This window comes from Coregonus lavaretus, assembly GCF_964263955.1.
Source record: "Coregonus lavaretus genome assembly, chromosome: 9".
Lineage (NCBI taxonomy): Eukaryota > Metazoa > Chordata > Actinopteri > Salmoniformes > Salmonidae > Coregonus > Coregonus lavaretus.
In genome coordinates this window covers 24716265-24738000 of record NC_139996.1, presented here as the reverse complement: position 1 = coordinate 24738000, position 21736 = coordinate 24716265, and the positions used below count along the sequence as shown (strand labels likewise).

General features: G+C 42.5%; 2 protein-coding genes across 2 annotated transcripts in view; both read left to right on the top strand.

Annotated features, from left to right (window-relative positions):
• The first annotated feature begins 457 nt into the window (after nt 1–457).
• LOC311134669 (zona pellucida sperm-binding protein 4-like) lies at nt 458–4087 on the top strand. The gene is made up of 8 exons (XM_084168417.1): nt 458–983; nt 1268–1455; nt 1715–1812; nt 2160–2320; nt 2631–2823; nt 3041–3194; nt 3549–3621; nt 3924–4087. Exons 1-8 carry the CDS (start codon nt 473–475, stop codon nt 4019–4021), a joined length of 1476 nt encoding a protein of 491 aa, XP_084024543.1. The 5' UTR covers nt 458–472; the 3' UTR covers nt 4022–4087.
• A 7315-nt stretch (nt 4088–11402) lies between these two features.
• Nucleotides 11403–21736, top strand: part of fbxl13 (F-box and leucine-rich repeat protein 13) — a gene marked incomplete at both ends in the record, with an annotated part of 47846 nt that continues 37512 nt past the window's right edge. The window contains 7 exons of the mRNA XM_084168414.1: nt 11403–11477; nt 11665–11771; nt 12388–12481; nt 12905–12972; nt 16360–16514; nt 17804–17913; nt 18512–18616. Coding sequence (XP_084024540.1) covers nt 11403–11477; nt 11665–11771; nt 12388–12481; nt 12905–12972; nt 16360–16514; nt 17804–17913; nt 18512–18616 — 714 coding nt within the window. The remainder of the gene's footprint in view (nt 11478–11664; nt 11772–12387; nt 12482–12904; nt 12973–16359; nt 16515–17803; nt 17914–18511; nt 18617–21736) is intronic.

Sequence of the window (21736 nt, the reverse complement as noted above, 5' to 3'; positions counted from 1 at the left end):
CAATAACAATGTGTGGAGACAATGTTTTTTTTAAATGTCAACTTATTTGAGAAGAAATAGGGAATTATTTAAGAAAAGTGCAACGGTGCCAATATATTTAGCTATATTAGAAACAGATAGAATATAATTGATACATTTGTGTCTATTATTATTATTATTTATTTATTTATTTTTTACTTCTTGAGTGTAGTCCTGCAGACCGTGTGTACCTGCAAAATAAACATTTGTTAACAAATACAATGTTACGGTCACAAAGACCTTCAACTCTGGTCAAAGGCATGTCAGAGATCTATGTGACCAGAACATTGCATTTGTCAATAAATGTTTGGGACTTCAGAGTGTCGAAAGCCTTGATTCCACAGGACTGAATGTGAATGATTGATCAGCCAAGGAGGTGGGTTTTTTTAACAGTTCAACACACCTCACCATGTATAAAAGTGGCACAGTGATCCTTGTCTCTTGTTCTGAATCCATGGCGATGAAGTGGAGTGTCGTAAGTCTCGTGGCAGTGGCCATGCTTGGCTGTCTGTGTGACGCTCAATGGAAGTCGCCTCACCAACCACCTCAGAAGCCTGCCCAACCCCGTCCTCAGTGGCCTTCCTACCCCCTTCCTCAGAAGCCTGCTGAACCCCTTCCTCAGAAGCCTGCCCAACCCCGTCCTCAGTGGCCTTCCTACCCCCTTCCTCAGAAGCCTGCTGAACCCCTTCCTCAGAAGCCTGCCCAACCCCTTCCTCAGTGGCCTTTCCACCCCCTTCCTCAGAAGCCTGCCCAACCCCTTCCTAAGAAGCCTGCCCAACCCCTTCCTCAGAAGCCTGCCGAACCCATACATCAACTGATACCCTACACCAAAGGCGACACAAAACAGACCTGTGAGGTTGAGGACAAGAACAAGGTGTCGTGTGGACTTTCTGGCATCACTGCTGTCCAATGCCAGGCCATCAGCTGCTGTTTTGATGGACGGAGGTGCTTCTACGGGAAAGCAGGTAGGTGTCAGACCATGCTCATTTTACTCTAGAACTCTCACTCCCAAGTTGTAACAGTGTGATTTTACTTAATGTATTGCCCCCTCAGAGAAACAAGTATTTTTCTCTTTACCAGAAAACTAGTAATTGGATTGTGAACTCTTCAATCTCAGCAATTCCACTTACACTTACCCACTTAGATATGGCCATTTTGTATCCAACAATCAACAAGCACCAAAATGTTCCAGTTTACTCAGCGATCAGGACTACTAACTTCATGTTTTTCTTATGCTCTTTGTCACCAGTGACTGTCCAGTGTACCAAGGATGGCCAGTTTGTGGTGGTGGTTTCCAAGGATGCCACTCTGCCCAACCTTGAGCTAGATTCCATCAGCCTGCTAGGGACAAACGGAGATCACTGCACCCCTGTTGGCACCACATCTGCCTTTACCATCTACCAGTTCAAAGTCACTGATTGTGGAACTGTAATGACGGTACGTATGACCAGGGTTTGGATTCAGTACAATGAAACTGTATCTTAACTAGAGAGCTCCAGTGTTGCTCTAGCACCTAATTCAGCTAATCGAGGTTCTAATGAGCAGCTGATTAGAAGAATGGAGTTTGTTAAAGCAGGGCAGGACTTACTTACCCAGTAGCTCTTCTGGAAGAGGGTTGACCATCCCTGGGCTATATAATGAGTTAGAAAGTACTTCTTTCTACTTTTGCACAATGTGATACATGATCTGTCTGCAGGAGGAACCAGGTACTATTTTCTATGAGAACAGGTTGTCCTCTTCATATGTAGTGGGGATTGGACCCTTCGGCGACATCACCAGGGACAGCCACTATGAGTAGGTGATATTTGCCTAGAATGTGGTGTCATGGCCATTTATATACAGTGATAAGGTATAATGTTTTTTAAGTTATTAAAAACATGTATGAACATTCATAATGTATAATAATGTGTTCTGTCTCTCTATGTAACAACATTTCAACTGACTTACAATGGCTTGTATTTAGTCAGGACCATTATGAGATTATTATAAAGCATGAGGGTACATGCTCATAACCTCATTACTGCCTCATAACGTGTTATACCTGCAGGCTTTATTGGCCATTCCCAGAAAATGTGCCACTTCTGCCTTCTTTGGTATGTGATGTCTCTCTGAAAGCTCTGACTATATTGCTTTCTACTCAGCCTGCTCTTCCAGTGTCGGTATACTGGGACTTCCGTTGAGACACTGCTTATGGAGGTGAAAATGTATCCAAACCCCAACCCAATGGTTACTGTTGATGCAGTTCTCAACGTGGAGCTCCGACTGGCCAATGGACAATGTCTCTCCAAAGGATGTGATGAAGGTAAGACCTAGTTTTGATATTGTTCCTGTGTATCTGATATGAGGTATACGGTCTGGGTTCATGTGAGTTTTTTCACCAGGTGTTCAGGTTTATCTGCATCACTTAATATTTTTTTATTGCACATTTTCTGATTAAATAATAATAAAATTATATATATATATAATTTTAAAAAGTATAAAGGGAAAAAGCATGATATGAACCTAATGATGATGGAGTAATGTATCACTTTTCCAAGTGCTTGGTAGTTTAAGTGATTTACAGTGTATTGTAAGGTGAACTCATCCACTAACAATGTGATTTTCCTCCACAGTGCAAGAAGCATACACCTCTTACTACACGTTGGCAGACTACCCAGTCACCAAGGTCCTCAGGGATCCCGTGTATGCTGAGGTTCGCATCCTGGGGATGACAGATCCCAACGTTGTCCTGATACTGGAGCAGTGCTGGGCCACCACAAACCCCACAGGTGATAGGCTGCCCCGGTGGGACCTACTGGTTAATGGGTAACTAACTACTCTATACTTTTTAAACTTTGCACTATATATATGTTCAAAATTGAAAGCAAGTAATTTAAATACATTTCTAAATCCAGCTATTCTTTTTGAAGTTTGTGAACAATATAGTACTCTGATTAATCAATTTCCCCCCAGGTTCTGTCCTAGCTGGTCTCTGGTGCTCCTCACCATGACTCTCTCTCTCTCTGTGTTCATCTCTCCCCAGGTGTCCCTACCATGATGACCGTTACCTGACCGTGCCCATCCCTTCGGACAGCTCCTATATCCCTCCGGGAGACTTCTTCTCCCACTACAAGCGCTTCGTCTTCAAGATGTTCACCTTTGTGGATCCGACATCTATGGTCCCCCTGCAGGAGAATGTAATGAGTGCAGTCCAATTCCAAATCACATCAGAACCCCTATAGACACTTGTGTAGATCTGAGAGCATTGCATAGATGTAAAGATGGTGGTTAAGATTCCACCTAACATACCATAGAGCAAGGTGTAGCTATTAACATATTGCTTACACATGTATCTATTTTATACATATTGTATAGTGCTTCTTCACACACCCAGAGTGCTTTAAACATAAATAAAAGCATCACAATCAGGTGGATGAAGACCGGATATAGATATAGACATTACCATGGTACAAATCAATGTAGACAAGGCTCTGTTGATCAGCTCCAGAGATGCAGCTGATTTCATTTCTAACATGGTTCTGTCTCACCAGGTGTACATCCACTGTCGTGCAACAGTGTGCCACGCTCTAGCAGGCTCCTGTGAACAAAGGTGCAACAAGCAAAGTGAGTGGTGTGCTTAGGCCCAGGCTGTCATGTTTACTCTGTGCAACAGTTTGGAGTATATTTGTATTGGTACAGGCTGTGTGAGTGGCACAGGAGGTTGGTGGCACCTTAATTGGGGAGGATGGGCTCGTGGTAACGGCTGGAGCGGAATTAGTGGAATGGTATCAAACACATTGCTTCTATGCGTTTGATGCAATTCCATTTGCTCTGTTCCAGACATTATTATGAGCTGTCCTACTCTTAGCAGCCTCCGTCTTTAGTTTGGAGTCTGTGTCTGTGCTCTGACTGTCTTTTCTATTCAGGGAGAGATCTTTCTTCTCAAGGCCAGAAGAAGACTAAAGGAGATGTTGTGGTTTCCAGTCACAAAGTCATCATGATTGACCCAAGTCCTCTTGCTTAAACCAAATGTTTTATATGCGCCTGGTTTATATGGTCTGACTTTGACAATAAAAGAGGAGACATCTCATTGCTTTTGCTTGTGGAGATTGCACACAGTATTTTACTGGAAACACTCAATGCTGGAGAACCTCAACTTTTCCTTTATGACATGCTAAAATAATGAGGCATGGAGACAGTCAACTTCATAATAAAAATAAATATTTCATGAATAACTGTAGTAAATAAGCTTTACACAAGGGGATGGTACTGTTGGTATCTACACTACATGACCAAAAGTATGTGGACACCTGCTTGTCAAACATCTCATTCCAAAATCATGGGCATTAATATGGAGTTGGTCCCCCCTTTGCTGCTATAACAGCCTCCACTCTTCTGGGAAGGCTTTCCACTAGATGTTGGAACATTGTTGCGGGGACTTGCTTCCATTCAGCCACAAGAGCATTAGTGAGGTCGGGCACTGATGTTGGGCGATTAGGCCTAGCTCGTAGTCGGCGTTCCAATTCATCCCAAAGGTGTACGATGGGGTTGAGGTTACAGCTTTGTGCAGGCCAGTCAAGTTCTTCCAAACCGATCTTGACAAGCACTTACACACCTATCTAACTGGGAAGGGGGGGCGCCCAATCTATACAACCCATCTATACAATAAGTAGGGGAAACACAACCAATCATGGTCTTCAATGTGGCCACAATTATCTAAATGAGGTGTTTGGAGTTGGAGAACTAGATATGTGTATATATATGTGGGTGTGTATATGTATATGTGTGTATATGCGTATATATATATATACAGTGGGGAAAAAAGTATTTAGTCAGCCACCAATTGTGCAAGTTCTCCCACTTAAAAAGATGAAAGAGGCCTGTAATTTTCATCATAGGTACACGTCAACTATGACAGACAAAATGAGAAAAAAATATCCAGAAAAATCACATTGTAGGATTTTTAATAAATGTATTTGCAAATTATGGTGGAAAATAAGTATTTGGTCACCTACAAACAAGCAAGATTTCTGGCTCTCACAGACCTGTAACTGCTTCTTTAAGAGGCTCCTCTGTCCTCCACTTGTTACCTGTATTAATGGCACCTGTTTGAACTTGTTATCAGTATAAAAGACACCTGTCCACAACCTCAAACAGTCACACTCCAAACTCCACTATGGCCAAGACCAAAGAGCTGTCAAAGGACACCAGAAACAAAATTGTAGACCTGCACCAGGCTGGGAAGACTGAATCTGCAATAGGTAAGCAGCTTGGTTTGAAGAAATCAACTGTGGGAGCAATTATTAGGAAATGGAAGACATACAAGACCACTGATAATCTCCCTCGATCTGGGGCTCCACGCAAGATCTCACCCCGTGGGGTCAAAATGATCACAAGAACGTGGTCCTCTGTAGGAGGACAGAACGTGGTCCTCTGTAGCTCAGCTGGTAGAGCACGGCGCTTGTAACGCCAAGGTAGTGGGTTCGATCCCCGGGACCACCCAGACACAAAAATGTATGCACGCATGACTGTAAGTCGCTTTGGATAAAAGCGTCTGCTAAATGGTATATTATTATTATTATTAACGGTGAGCAAAAATCCCAGAACCACACGGGGGGACCTAGTGAATGACCTGCAGAGAGCTGGGACCAAAGTAACAAAGCCTACCATCAGTAACACACTACGCCGCCAGGGACTCAAGTCCTGCAGTGCCAGATGTGTCCCCCTGCTTAAGCCAGTACATGTCCAGGCCCGTCTGAAGTTTGCTAGAGTGCATTTGGATGATCCAGAAGAGGATTGGGAGAATGTCATATGGCCAGATGAAACCAAAATAGAACTTTTTGGTAAAAACTCAACTCGTCGTGTTTGGAGGACAAAGAATGCTGAGTTGCATCCAAAGAACACCATACCTACTGTGAAGCATGGGGGTGGAAACATCATGCTTTGGGGCTGTTTTTCTGCAAAGGGACCAGGACGACTGATCCGTGTAAAGGAAAGAATGAATGGGGCCATGTATCGTGATGATTTTGAGTGAAAACCTCCTTCCATCAGCAAGGGCATTGAAGATGAAACGTGGCTGGGTCTTTCAGCATGACAATGATCCCAAACACACCGCCCGGGCAACGAAGGAGTGGCTTCGTAAGAAGCATTTCAAGGTCCTGGAGTGGCCTATCCAGTCTCCAGATCTCAACCCCATAGAAAATCTTTGGAGGGAGTTGAAAGTCTGTGTTGCCCAGCGACAGCCCCAAAACATCACTGCTCTAGAGGAGATCTGCATGGAGGAATGGGCCAAAATACCAGCAACAGTGTGTGATAACCTTGTGAAGACTTACAGAAAACGTTTGACCTGTGTCATTGCCAACAAAGGGTATATAACAAAGTATTGAGAAACTTTTGTTATTGACCAAATACTTATTTTCCACCATAATTTGCAAATAAATTCATTACAAATCCTACAATGTGATTTTCTGGATTTTTTTTCCTCATTTTGTCAGTCATAGTTGACGTGTACCTATGATGAAAATTACAGGCCTCTCTCATCTTTTTAAGTGGGAGAACTTGCACAATTGGTGGCTGACTAAATACTTTTTTTCCCCACTGTATATTGTTGCGGATACAGGTACCCTATGTTTTTCCTCTCCTTCTGCCCTAATCACAGGTGTCCTGTATGTTCCTGATTGATGGTCGTTGGGGTGTCTGCTGAGGTGGACCAATCAGTGGACATTAATCTTCATTGCACCACCTGTTTCTGGTTTTTCAATCACACATCCCATTGTTTAAAAGCCAGTCAGTTGTGTTTGTAGAGATAGTGTAGCCTATACTTCATATCACCCTCATGTCTTATGAGATAAGTGCTTAAAAATCCCATTCGGATGATGTGAATGCCATTGGATTAGGGAAAACCCCATTGACATTTATTGAGTCATACAAACAGGAGATCAGTGGCAGTAGTCTCCCTCGTTCCTCTGTAAACAGTCTACGGTGCGTGACATGCTAGCAACAGGGGTCCATACCACCAGTCCTCCCAGGTCTATAGTGTCTGACCTGGCTCAGTCTCATTCACCAGCTGTATGATTTTATATGAAGCCTGAGATGAGCTGGTTGTCATTTTTCTTCTCTCAGTGATTTAAACAAACAACTCAAGTCGGGAAATGTTTGTCTATTATCTATTTAAGCAGTCTGCAGTGCAATGAGTACTACTTCTTCTTGAAAGCATTAAGCTGCTAGTGCACATATTTTGGATATGCCTAACTTGACCTTTGATTCACAGGGGTAAATCAGTTACTGATTGACAGTTTAAGCGGGCAAGACTTCCAACCCACCATGACCCTTGAAGACTGGAGCTGTGCATCTCTGTACTGGTGTCAACAAGGCATGCAAAAAGTGTGCATCAAGTAAACTCAACATACAGTAATGATTTGGCCAGCCTGTCCAGTGGGTCTCATCCAGAAGATGTGTTAGCCCACTCAGCTAAAGCCTAGGTATTAGGTCCAGGAGCTATTGCAAGTCTTTATGCATCAGGCAAGTGTACTCATCATGCGAATGTGGTTAACTGAACCACCTCCATTACATATGCACAGTTCACCATGCAACTGCAGTTGGCAGTTGTGTGAGGTGTTAGAGGGCATATTCCCGACACATTCTCTTTACTTGAAAGGTTTTGGCAGTGGGTTTAGATTACGGGGCTTCACTTGGAACATGATGCCTTGAGAGGAAGTGGAAAACATGTTCTCGGGAGAGAGAAAGACACTGTGTGGAAGTTCTGCAGGAGCACTGCCTCTTTAAATACAGCCTGAGTGAAGGAGTGGGAGGGAGAGGTGGCCCGAGTCTCAATACAATTAAATGGCTTCCTCTCCTCCTCACCTCCTTTCCTTCATGATCACTGGAGAACTGGATAGATTTCCAGTGGGTGGAGGTTTATGATGGTTTGGTTTGGAGAGGTGGAGAAGTAGGACTGAAGTTGGGTGGAAATTGGCAGAAGGGATATAGCGCTGGGTGGTGTTTGAAGGCACGGGCAGGCCTAGGCACATTGATTAAGTCTGGTTGGGGTGTACGTTATGTTGGAGGTTTGTGGCAAGGGAAGAGGGTGGAGGTTTGAAGGTAGGATGTATGTTTTGGTGGCATGATTAAGGAGGATTTGTTATTAGGAGGATTTGGGGCATTTAAGGAGTCGATGTTGGGAAAATTAGGTTGGAGGTTAAAATAATATTGTAGGTAAGAGAGGCGGTGTCGAGTTCGGTTCGATATGGGGGTCTACGAGAGGACCCGGGCCACCTGAGCTCGAACCTCCCCATCAGGGTGAGAGAGGAGATCAGTCTGCTGTGGAGCTGGGAGGACTCATCCAGCAGGACCCCAGTACAGGCAATCCTGTCTCCTCCTCAGGGCCTCCGCCACCTGGGCAGAAGCCCTCCAGGCCTTCAGGTTACCTGCAAACATCAACAGCCGCAAGAGCACCGCCAGGCTGGTCCACACGTCAAACAGCAGCACCACAGAGGCTGGAGCCTGGGAAGGACACAGGGAGCAACACAGCTCAAAACAAGTCAAGTTTAGAGCTCAGAAAATTGTCACAGCAGGACCATGGAGGCTGGTGCATAGGACACCCATCAGAGGAATACTAAAGGAAGACTATGAGTCTGGCTCATGAGACTAGGTATAATATGTACACACCCAAAATACCCAGGTGCTGAACTGAGCCAACAGTTCCAAGAAAACAGCTCTGGTTCTGGACTAAATAGTGAAACTTATATGTAGGCTAAATTAACAATCATAGTAATATGAGGCCCTATCAAAGTTGATAATAATAAAGCTATTTAGCAGACGCTTTTATCCAAAGCGACTTACAGTCATGCGTGCATACATTTTTTTTTGTGTATGGGTGGTCCCAGGGATCGAACCCACTACCTTGGCATTACAAGCGCCGTGCTCTACCAGCTGAGCTACAGAGGACCACAGGTGATGACCAAGGTGTGGCTGTTTTGGCCGATTTGGTTGTAAATGTATTTGTATGTGTCAGCCTTACCGGAGCTTGCACTATGCCATCCATCATATCAGGATTGGAGAATAAATTCACAAGCACTTTTAAAACTTGAATCTGTAAAGAAAAAGTAGGAATACATTATTCAATCATAACTAGGATTTACACTGAATCACATTTGGGTTAAGGTCCCAGTATACACAAGCTATACAACACTTCATAAATGGCACCTACTGTACCTGTAACACTTGGTTGCTAACAACAAGCAGAGAGAGGAGGGTAATTGACCCCCTGAGTAGGTGGTGGTCATCTGTGACGGACAGGTTAGTCAACAGCCGGAGGGCAGCCACCGGGAGGTCAGAGTTCACCGGAGACATCTCAATCAGTTCCATCACCTGGTCCACATAAACCTGACAGACAGAGACATTGATTGTTAAACAGATTTGGTACAAACCGAAGGTTAGGTATTGAATAAAGTATGAACTATTTAAATTAAGTATGGACATTTAATCATAACCATTTTCAGATTAGGGCTGACCCCAATTAGTCGACAGGCTGTTGGTCGACTTTTTTTTTTGTCGAGCAGTAGCATGCATATATATATATATATATATATATATATATATATATATATATATATATATATATATATATATATGTATAGTTACGAACCCCGTGGCTTTAAACGTCTAGGGTGGATGGACAAGAGACCCGTAACATAATTCATGCAAATTAGAGTCGTGACATGGAACAGTGAGAAAAACTACACGACAACCATAAACTACCGTCAAACATAGAATGTTTATTTTTGAACACACGGTAAAGGTTTGGGAAAAAGGGCTGAGCAGGACCCAAGAAATGAAACTAGTGTAAAAAAAAAAAAAACTGATCTTGCCTGCCTCAAGAACCACTAAGCTACTGCTAATCATACAAAAATACAGTGGGTGGTCCACTCAGGTCTAACTAGTGTTTTTAGACAGTTTTCTTCCTATAGGTAATGTATGCCCAAGGGCAACTTGCTTAAATTCCCCTTTTCCCAGAAACACACAACAATGTTACCAAACAGAGTAACCAGCAAATGAGTGAGTACACAAAACACAGGACACCACAGTATCCATTCTCACATACAGAAAACAGTCTCTCTCTACAAACACAACTGACCGGCTTTTAAACAATGGGATGTGTGATTGAAAAACCAGAAACAGGTGGTGCAATGAAGAGGAATGTCCACTGATTGGTCCACCTCAGCAATCAGCAGACACCCCAACGACCATCAATCAGGAACATACAGGACACCTGTGATTAGGGCAGAAGGAGAGGAAAAACACAAAAAAACACAGGATACCTGTATCCGCAACAATATACACAAACATATATACATGTAGCTCAACTGGTAGAGCACGGCGCTTGTAACGCCAAGGTAGTGGGTTCGATCCCCGGGACCACCCATACACAAAAAAATGTATGCACGCATGACTGTAAGTCGCTTTGGAAAAAAGCGTCTGCTAAATGGCATATTATATATACGCATATACACACATATACATATACACACACACATATATATACACATATAGATATATATATACACATATATACACACACACATATACATATATATACACACATATACATATATACACATATACACACATACACATGTACACACATACACATATACACACACATACATGTACACACACACACACACACACACACACACATATGTGGTCCTCTGTAGCTCAGCTGGTAGAGCACTGCGCTTGTAACGCCAAGGTAGTGGGTTCGATCCCCGGGACTACCCATACACAAAAAAAATTATGCACGCATGACTGTAAGTCGCTTTGGATAAAAGCGTCTGCTAAATGGCATATTATTATTATTATTATATATACACACATATAAATATACATATATATACACAAATATATATATATACATAAAGTAAAGCAGCACAATTGAAGTTGAATTCACAGATGTGAGCGCTTCAGGCTGTAATTTCATAAAGTAGATGACTCAACTGTTGACTCGCTTGTGTGTCCTATTCCGCCCGCAGGACTTCTGTTTGACACGTTCGCTAGCATTTTAGCCACGCTATGACTGACTTGTGATGATTGCCCTTGCTAGTTTGATTGCATTGACATTCCCAACCTTAGTTACAGTCGTCAATATTGAGTCATTGAAACTGAAACTGCATCCCTAATGGGTGGCGGCAGAATTTTTTTTACCAGGCCAGCTGTGATTTACAACCTGATAGCAATATCCCCCCCCCCCCCCCCCCCAAAACATGGAATCTTGGTTACTAGGTAACGGTAAACTGTACAGGGAAGTGTCCAATCAGAGAACAGAACGGGGCCTTCTGTGTTGACAAATATTTTGATAATTTTGCACTTAGCTATCTATATTACCTACTTTGGGATGGAGTTTTGATATGGCTTATTTACAAAATGCTGACCCGGCGTTGAGGGAATATATACTGAAGCATTCCTTGCCCCAGATATTTCAGGTGAGACTTTTACAATGTCTCTAATTTTGCCATGCCAACTCTCGTGAACCAAACGTAAGATAGCTAGCTAGCTACAGTAGCTAGATAGTTAACAGCAGAGCTAAATAGCAGTTGGTAGCTAACTTAGTTAGCTATATAGCTAAATTTGTCCCTTAATATTTACAATACTCGTTTGGTGTTTCAACAGGCATTATTAACAGGTTTATGTGTGTCGTGTCCTGAAAGGCCATTACATTTTCTGGAAAGGAAGATTGTGTCTATTCAGGAAAACCGGGACACTGTTGAGATTGATTGGTGGGTAGCCTGTTACATTATCCTACTTCTGATTGGTCAATAATATAAAACGGTTGTGACCTATAAATAAAAACGTCTCAAAACTTCCACTTTCTGAAAAGCTGTGTAGGGAGTAAGTCACAGCACACGTGCATTTTCTTATTTTCAAGAATGAAATATTCATGCACAGCCAGAAGAGGACTTGCCGCCCCTCAGAGCCTGATTCCTCTCTAGGTTTCTTCCTAGGTTCCTGCCTTTCTAGGGAGTTTTTACTAGGCACTTGCTTCTACATCTTTATTGCTTGCTGTTTGGGGTTTTAGGCTGGGTTTCTGTATAAGCATTTTGTGACATCTGCTGATGTAAAAACGGCTTTATAAATACAATTGATTGATTGATGGATTGATAAAGGTTCAAGTTGGGGACCCACTTGCTTTACTTATCAACACTGCAGTGCATGGCCCACACCACAATGAATGCAGTGTGGTCTGAGTATAATGGCAGTGATAGTTTCATTCCCACGTTTGAAATGCAAGAGGGATTAGCATTTAGTATCATAGCCAAGCCCAAAACTTTATGAAACCAGGTTGATAAAAGCTGCAGTGAATTGCAGAAAATGTTATCAAAGCTCTGTCTCTAGGCATACATGTGTTGATGATCCTGAACAAGTCGCCATAACCTCACTGGCAGGAAGCATGGTGCGTGACATCTTTGGGAAACGAGATGATACACTGGTAAGGTTGAGTGGTTTCCTACATACACTCTCCATGTATTTTGACAGTGAAGCAAACATTTTACATTTGGCTCTATACTCCATCCAGCATTTTGGATTTGAGATCAAACGTTTCATATTAGGTGACAATACAGTATGTCACCTTTTATTTGAATGTATTTTCATATATCTGTTTTAACGTTTAGAAATAAAAGCACATTTTGTTGAACAAGTCATAAGTATTTGGGCAAATTCACTTATAGTGTATTAAAGTAGTCAGAAGTTTAGAATTTGGTCCCATATTCCTTGCACTCAATGACTACATCAGGTTTGTGGCTTTACAAACTTGTTGGATGTATTTGCAGTTTGTTTTGGTTGGTAAGGTTTAGTGGTTTCCTACATTTTGAAAATAATCTCACCTTTACATCTTTCCTTCCCTCCACAGTTTCTCTCACATTTGTTTGAGAAGGCCTACTCCTGTTACAGAATAAGTTTAACAAATATGTGCTTCAAGTAAGTAACCCCTGTTATCTAAAGCTCACCTATTGAATACAAAAAATGTGTCCCATTTTGAGAACCATGTTTAGTTGGCATACTGAGAGGATGGATGGGCGAGGGGGGCTGAGTCTTGGGGCACTCTGGTAGCCCCCACTGTTGGAAGACAAAGCTTGTCCATCCTGTCTGGAGGAAGAACTGGAAGGGAAAGGCCTTTGTACAGTAGGGACATAGCCAGTTTGAGACACTTTGAACGGCTGCTTGACATTAGGGATTTGTTCACTCTGGACATCAAAACTGTTATAAGCACCACCATCATTTCCAAAGGTTGAGCCAGCATAAGAAAGACTTCCATAGCTCTTTGAAACATATTCCCCTGCAGGGACTTCGTTAGAATGATACAAGGGAACAGAATCAGGGCCTTTACTGCTATAACCACTGGGAGAGGCTGGACCTTGGGTAGAGATGAGAGGATTAGGGACAGTGTACTTGCAATGGGGCTTTGGAGAGGCTGGCTCTCTCAAGCTCTGGGTCGAACTGCAGCCATTTTGGGCAAGCCTTTTCTCAATAGAGACATGGATAGTTTGGGATATTTGGCTTGGCAGCTGAATATGGGGGACATGTTAATTCTGCACAGTGTCCAAGGTTTCTTGGAAAGGTCTACCTGGCTTAAGGAAGGTGTTCCTCATAGACTTCACAAATTGTTTTAAATCATGAATGGTTGCGAAACTGATTTCCTTGACAATGTTACTAAGTGCTGGCCTCTCAAGTAAAGGGTTGTAGGGAGTTTGGACATCATTACCAGTGCTAGCATGTTCAGGCTCTTGAACAAAGGTGTCAGAGGGAGCTGGGATGAACTCATTGGGCTCATGTCCTGCGGAGGTTCCGATCTGGGCAGAGCCAGAATGGCTAGAAACATGATCACCATAAACACTGGAGTGACTGGGGTAGTTGGCCTGCTCCACGGTTTCTCTTGGCTCATACTCGCTTCGGACAGTTCCACCCTTGGGCATTGGCCTTGGTTTAGTTGGAGTGGAGACAAGTTGTGTGAACTGCCCAGGCTCCTGGGATTGGGGGACTGGTTCTCTCTGCACAGACAAAGCTGGGGGCTGGTTTCCCTCCACTGGACTGGTAGCTGGTGTCTGCAGAGCCAGAGTCCGGACCAGGCCCTGAGAAGCCTCTAGATTTCAAAAGACCTGAGGCATCTCAATAAGGAGCAGCCACACCTCTGTAGAAGTGTACTGAATGGATATACATGCAGAACAGGGTTTCCTAAGGACATGTGTAAGGTTTAGCCTAATATTATCAAGGTCGTTATGCTATTCAGGTCAATATGCAAGACATGCTTATTACCAAACGGGACAGAGTCTGCAGAATTCTCACCTTTTTGGGCAGGAAAACAGTTAGCGCTTTCAAACAATAGAAAACAAATCCAGCCCAGTAGAACTTCCCTGTTAGAGCCCTTCTGCCTTAACTGGGAGAGTGCTGGGGTGTATTCATTACTGCACACCGTAGCAAACAGTTGCAAAACGTTTTGCAATGAAAACAAACTTTTCTATTGGACAAATTCAGGTAGGTCCCTTGCCGTTTTTTCCCGTTTGGTTTCTAGTGAATACATGCATTCAGTTTGATTAAACGTTTGCTACGTTGCGTGACGGTTTGTACTGAACGACACGTTTCCCCAAAACAGTGTGCACCGTTCTTAAACAGACTTTGAGGTATGTTTGCTCCTGTTTGGTGGGTGTGGTGAGATGTGGCTTGATCAATATGGGTGTGACACATACAGATAGAGGACGCAACATTGAATCTGTCCCATAATGGCCTCTGTGAGAGCATGTACAGCGCCATTGAGGCCATCTCCATTTTGAAGTAGTATATTTCTTATTTTACTAAGCCTACTTCTATGAGTGGTAAACAAACTGAAAGGTTGCATAATGCCACCTGTAGTGTGTTGTTTGAACAGGTATAAAGCCAAGGTTGGTGATTTACTGCCACTTGCAGTTATGTCATGTTTGCTCACGATTATAATTAATTGGCTGATCCCTCCTGATGACCAGGATGGTATTATGTGATCCTTCCTTAACCCATAGGAAGTCCCACCCAGTTGACTACTTAAAAATGGGTGAAAGTCCTCAATCGTGCTGCCCATGCTAAAACAGGCTTTTGGGCACTAAAGTCCTCTATCTATCTCTGTGGTGTGACCATTTGAAATCGCTAAACTGGTGCAGCACACATCATACAATCTCCCTCTGGGCCATCATAATCACACCGTTCTTCAACTGGTCGTTCAATACAGTCAAAGATTTTCTATTATATTGACAATATAGTCGAGTGACCACTAACAATGGAAATACATGTTCTCAAAGATGGAAGGCAGGCTGGAGGAGGCGAGATCAGGTGGGACCATTCTAGCCAATGAGAGGGCCTGTTGTGTGAACAACAAAAATCAGTCCACGATTTTTTTCAGTCCAGGCACAAGTCCGATATAAAGTCGTTTTGCCACGTGGGTCTACTTATTTCAGTGCATTCGTAAAAACTTAACCATTACGAAGCTTCTATTCGATCAAATAAGCCTCAAGTAGCAAATTAGCAATTAAATTTTTTGTTGACCAAATTCAACATTCTCTCGTTGACCTCTATACAAAATTCAACTGGGAACTTGGAAAAAAAACAAGCCCCGACTGGGAAAAACTCTGGCATCTTCCTAAAGATCACTGACGTCATGATTTGACCTCGTTTTTTTCAAGTTCCCAGTTGTATTGAAAGCACCATAGAATACCACTCTTCCAATTGATTAGTCAGTTCCAAAGTAAATCATCAGCTTAGACATCAATATGAAGCTTAGATACTGTTAAAAAAATTGGCCTACAGTGCAGTTGACAGTTAATAATTCGAATTTAATAAACACACACTTTTGTCTATGAAGAGTGGTGGCCAATAACGAGACGTGTGATTGAAAGTCCTTCTCCGTGGGTCACTGGTAAACAAGCTGGGGGGTTAGCTGAGACACTGTACTCTGTATTTCCTTTCACCTCCTACTGATGCAGGTAGTACAGGCCCTGGGAGGATGATATCAGTATCTAGTATCACTGACAGCCTTTGTCTAGCTAACATATGCTGCTATCTGAATAACTGAGTATCTGGGGGGAATAGCTCATTGAGGAGAGTGAAACCTTTAAGGTGTTGCAGATATAAATATGCTGTATAGAACCATCAAAGACTTCAATTCAACAAGATAACTGAGGCACATATACTGTAGGTCTATTCTATACACGACTTACCCCTATTGAATGAAAATGCCCCTGGTTCATGTTCTACCCCGCTGAATGAATGAAGGTGTACAGGATCAGTCCTACCTGCCAGCTCACTGAATTAATGATGGCTGTGTTTTGTGGGCGCTGGCAGGGCGTGGAAAAGGTTCATCTGGAATAAGCGGAAGGAGGCCAGGGAGCTAACACTGAAGATGGAGACAGCTGAGAGGCACTACATACAGAGGGGCCGGAGGGTCGCACTCTGCAAGTGGGTGGAGTGGGTACAGGTCCGCAAGAGAAGGCAGAACGGTAGGCAACTACTGTCGGCATGTGTTGCAGAGTCATTGATAAAGTCTACAGAGTTACTGTAGGGAAACTAAAGTTTAAGCCTCTGGAATTTTAATGGGTGCCATTTTGGCACCTTAGAAGATATTTATATTACATTTACCAGACGCTCTTATCCAGAGCGATTTACAGTTAGTGAGTGCATACATTTTCATACTGGCCCCCTGTGGGAAACGAACCCACAACCCTGGCGTTGCAAGTGCCATGCTCTACCAACTGAGCTACAGGTTAAAATGTAAATTAGACTCTTATGGAACATTTGGTCCCAACATCAATGTGGAGGGTAGTTTGCCAAACTCTACTAAGTAGGCCTATCTATGACTCTAATGTATATTTATGCATTACTGTTAGAGCATTACTTGACTGACCTCCGTTCATTCATGTGCTTCAGTACATAAAAAAAGTTATGCTTTAGTATCCATGTGAGTAACCTGTATGGGTGAATTGCCTGTCTTTTTTGCAAAGCTGCAGAGTACAGTATGAGACCATAGTTCCAAAAAACAGCATGGCTTGTTTTTGGTCAGTTATGTTAAGTGGGTCAGCTGAAAGTTATTAGCTAATACAGTTAGTTATCCAGACTGCTGTTAGTCTGACTGATTTTGCTTTTAAAAATCTGTCAGGATGTTTTGCATTATGAATGACAGTATATAAATAATTTTTATTTTGGGTGTCCCTAACTCAGTTATGCTTATTGAGTTAAAGTGTTGGTACAAAATACAGTTGCAACATCCATGTTTCTACGATTTTATTTTCTTCCACAAATAGATCATTTTTCGACAGTATATTGTGATAGGTGATTTGAAGGAGTCAGGCACAGGAGGGTAAATCACAGAATACAGAGTTTATTCTGTAGCACAGAGTTACGCTGGATAGCGTCAAACAGTCCAGTGAGCAAAACAGGTGCACTGGAACAAAACAGGCACACAGGGAAAATATACCCCGGCAATACAAAATACACGTATCTCAACCAAGCTACTCTCTCCTCACATTAAACAATCACCCACAAGGACAAGGGGGCAGAGGGAACACTTATACATGTACTAATGAGGGGATAAGAACCAGGTGTGTGTGTAATAGACAAGAAAAAACAAATGGAATGATGAGATATGGAGCGTCAGTTGCTAGAAGGCCGGTGACGACGAACGCCGAAGCCTGCCTGAACAAGGAGAGGAGGCAGCTTCGGAGGAAGTCGTGACATATGTTCACTTTTTCATGCAGAACATGTATAATGCTTGTGTGTGTTTTGCTCTCAGATGCCATGAAGAAGATCCAGCGAGTGTGGAATGCAATCCACTGTAAGATTGTCATAGCTGCTTGGCGCTATGTGGTGCAGGACTCAAAACGGACAAAGGAGTACTTTGAGGTATGACTGGACAAGATTAACCTGACTAGTATTTACTGTATACCAATTAAGTATTTTTTATTTATTTATTAAACCTTTATTTTGACTGGGAGTCAATGCTGAGACCAAGGTCTCTTTTCCAGATGAGCCCTGTTTAGCACAACAACAATACATATCAAAATACAATATACCCATTAAATTAAACGTCAATATAAACATTAAAATACACATTATTATACACAATACAGTAAAAAGGTATCCTAGTAGCCTTAGAGGCACCAATTCCTCCAATTTTAAAGTGCATTGGAGATCTTTCCACACATAAGGTGAAAAATAACTAAAAGCACATCTACCAGAGTTAGCCATCCCTGAGACTGGGTAAGGTAAGGTAAGGTACGGCGGAAGTTTATGCAGGAGGGCTTGATAAACAAAAAGAGTGCAATGCATTGGTCTACGAGACTTCAGAGAGGGCCAGCCTACTTTCTGATACAGAATGCAATGATGTGTACTGAACATATTGCCCGTAATAAGGCGTAGTGCGCTATGTTAAACTGGGTCCAATGGCTTCAATACAGTGGCAGCTCCGTTCATATAGACAATGTAATGTGTGTGTTATCAGAGCCTGGAGAACGGTCTGTTGGAGATGAGCAGTCAGGACTCTGACGTTGCCATTGGAGAGGGACATGACGGACTCTCACTGCTACCTTGCAAGCTCTCAATAAAGGTACTTCTCTCTCTCTCTCTCTCTCTCTCTCTCTCACTGTCTATCTCTCTCACTGTCTCCCTCTTTCTATCTCACTGTCTCTCTCTCTCATTGTCTCTCAATGTCTCTCTCTCACTCTCTCTCAATGTCTCTCTCTCTCTCTCTCTCTCTCTCAATGTATCTCTCTCTCTCTCTCTCTCTCTCTCTCTCTTACTGTCTCCCTCATGCTCACTCGCCAAACCTGCCTCCTCTTCTATCTCCACCCAATTTCACTCTTCTCACCCTACATTCTTATGAGTCACATGTCCACCCCAGGGATCCTGAGTTTCCTTATATAACTGTCAGATTACAGTTTTTCTCAATTGCTAATACACAATTTCTGAAACCTTGCTCCATTTTCTGAAAACATTCAACACAAAACCTCATCTTCAAGCACTATTTACAAAACCTCTGACTCCTCTCGCAAAATGAAACATTCGCCTCAAAACAGTTTTACCTGTGTTCAAAATCAAACACTGCTCTCAAATCATAAACAAAGTGATCAAAATGATATACACTCTCAAGCAGTCAGTAAACAATACACTGAAAAATAGAAAACACATTGTTCAAAACATACAGTTCTCAGGGAGAATTTTCTTTTGATGAACGAAAACATGTTCTATCATAGTAGCTCAAAATTGATCAGAAATCACTACTCTGCTTTGCTCTTTGCAATTTTGTTTTTTGTTCTTCCTCCTCCTTGTACCCCTATTTTTACAGTACTGTACCCTGCATCTCACAAACTTGTCCTTTGTCTCTGTGATACTGTAATTCTTGTTCTTTGTTGATATGAACCTGCAACCAGTCAAAATCTATTGAGCAGTCAGTACTGTTAACAAATGGAAAGCACAATGTTCAGGGCCATACAATTTGTCCATTGTACAGTATACAGCCTACAATGCACTGTACTACAGTATACAATACTAAAAGGGACAAAAATCAAAGGAGTAAACATGTGATCAATGTGCTTCTTCTTGTCTTTGGGCTGGGTCAGGCCAGAGCACTTTGTCGACATCACAAGCAATATTGTCCCTCCTGAGGCAATGGGGAAATAAGCCTCTAGTGTGCCGTATCCAGCCCTGACATGATTCCTCACCTATATCACCACAGGCTAAATCCATGGCTTGCAGCAGACCTACTCTAGTGTAGGGTTGTCTATCATATACTTTCCATCTCCTCAATCGGATTCAGGAAAGGCGAGTATGGAGGGAGGTACAAGTTCATAAACTGCCCATTGATGTTAAACCATTCCCTTACCTGAGCAGCTCGGTGGAAACTGACATTGTCCCACACTATCACATAGGTGGGAATGGGATTCTCATTTAGCTCTTGACCCTGCTGCTCTTGAACCTGCTGCTCAAATAAAATATCTCTTAGATTGGCAATACATCTTAGAAGGTGTTGGGTGTTATATGGCCCGAGTGTAACATGGTGATGTAGAACACCATGGTTGCTGATAGCAGCACAGATTGTGACATTGCCACCTCGTTGACCAGGGACTTCAACAATGGCCCTCTGTCCAATCATGTTTCGGCCTCTCCTTCTCCTCTTTGTTAGATTGAAGCCTGCTTCATCGACAAAGATGAACTCATGGGGTCTGTCCAAGGATTCCAAGTCAAATATTGTCTGTGTAGAAATACAATAAACTGTATGTAGGATTTTGTAAGTCGTACAGAGACAGTGCTATACTGTAGAGTACAATTAGGCCAACTGTATGCACTTCTGATTCACATACATTGTATGTACTGAAGAGTAATGTCATTCACATAGTATGTGTTAGTACTGTAGACAATCTGGATTACAGTAAATGTTTCTGAATGTACACTTACTTGCACATACTGAGCTCGCAGTTCTTTCACCCTTGGTGAGTTGCGCTCAAAAGGTACTCTGTATACTTGTTTCATTCGCATCCTGTTACGATGGAGGACATGGTCAATTGTGGAAATGCTCACACTGTTGATTCCCTTGAAGTCGTATTGCATTATCTTGAAGGACCATGCCAACTATAACGGCCTCTTGCTCCAGAGTGAATATAGCTGTCCTTCCACCTGTATGTGACAGCCTTGCAATTCTACAAAAAGTAGTTGTGCAGTTACAAAACATATTCATGCAGTACAATACATACAGTGATTAACTTTACAAATGTCTATTGAAACAGCTGCATATAGTGTAGTACAGTAAATTTGCAATTACAAAAATACAGTAGTATACTGTACCTGTTCTCTTCTCTGAATGTCCTTACTATGGTGGACACAGAAAATCGGCTCAAATTGGGTTGCACATTAAGTCCTGCTTCCCTCATTGTCAGTCCATGGACAAGAACATGGTCTATGACTGTTGCTCGAATTTCATCAGATATTTCCACTCTTTGTCCTCTTCCTCTTCGTCCTCCTCTTCCTCTTTCTTGCCCTCCTCCTCCTCTTCCTCCTCGTCGCCCACCTCGCATACGCATTCGTCCTCTCACATTGTTTCTTCTTTCCATTCTCAGACTTTCTCCTTCCCACCTTCAACAACCTGTTTGCTCTCTGAACTGGCTTATATTGGTTGTGTCGCATCATTTGAAACAGGTTAAATCAATTTTGAGTGGTTGTGTTCAATCAATGACATGTGTTCTCTATTTGTATTTGACTGTTGCCACTTGTGTTTACCAGTATGGATGACATGTGCATTAGAGTGCAGAATGAGTTTTGAGAATGAGAATATGTTTAGAGTTTTGCTGAAAAGTCTAAGTGAGATCTGCAAATTGTGTTTTACCATGTGAAATGGTTTAAGGTATTGACAACAGACTGCATAATTAGCTAAATGAGTCCAGGCAACTGAGAACTTTGTTCAGCCAATGGGTTTTAGTGTTTAAGCAATTGAGAAAAACTGTAATAGTTTGTGAAGATTCCTAGCCTTCATGGGCAGTTAATCCTGAGGTCACCTCTATTGCATGCATCATGAGTTATGATGTCCCCTGTCCTTGTCCCCTCTAAGGCCACATGAGGGTCGTTCCATATGATTTCAGTCACTTTCTGAATGCACCCCTTTTGATTTGAACGAAACCTTCCATACATGTTTGCCCATGGTATAAGTGGTCAGAAAGTTACTTTTTAGACCTGA

What these genes read in the sequence shown, in the direction of transcription:
- LOC311134669 (XM_084168417.1), top strand. Translation starts at nt 473, where the DNA reads ATGGCGATGAAGTGGAGTGTCGTAAGTCTCGTGGCAGTGGCCATGCTT. An exon ending in GTGCTTCTACGGGAAAGCAG is followed by an intron (nt 984 to 1,267) that starts GTAGGTGTCAGA and finishes CTTTGTCACCAG; the next exon opens with TGACTGTCCAGTGTACCAAG. An exon ending in TGGTCCCCCTGCAGGAGAAT is followed by an intron (nt 3,195 to 3,548) that starts GTAATGAGTGCA and finishes CTGTCTCACCAG; the next exon opens with GTGTACATCCACTGTCGTGC.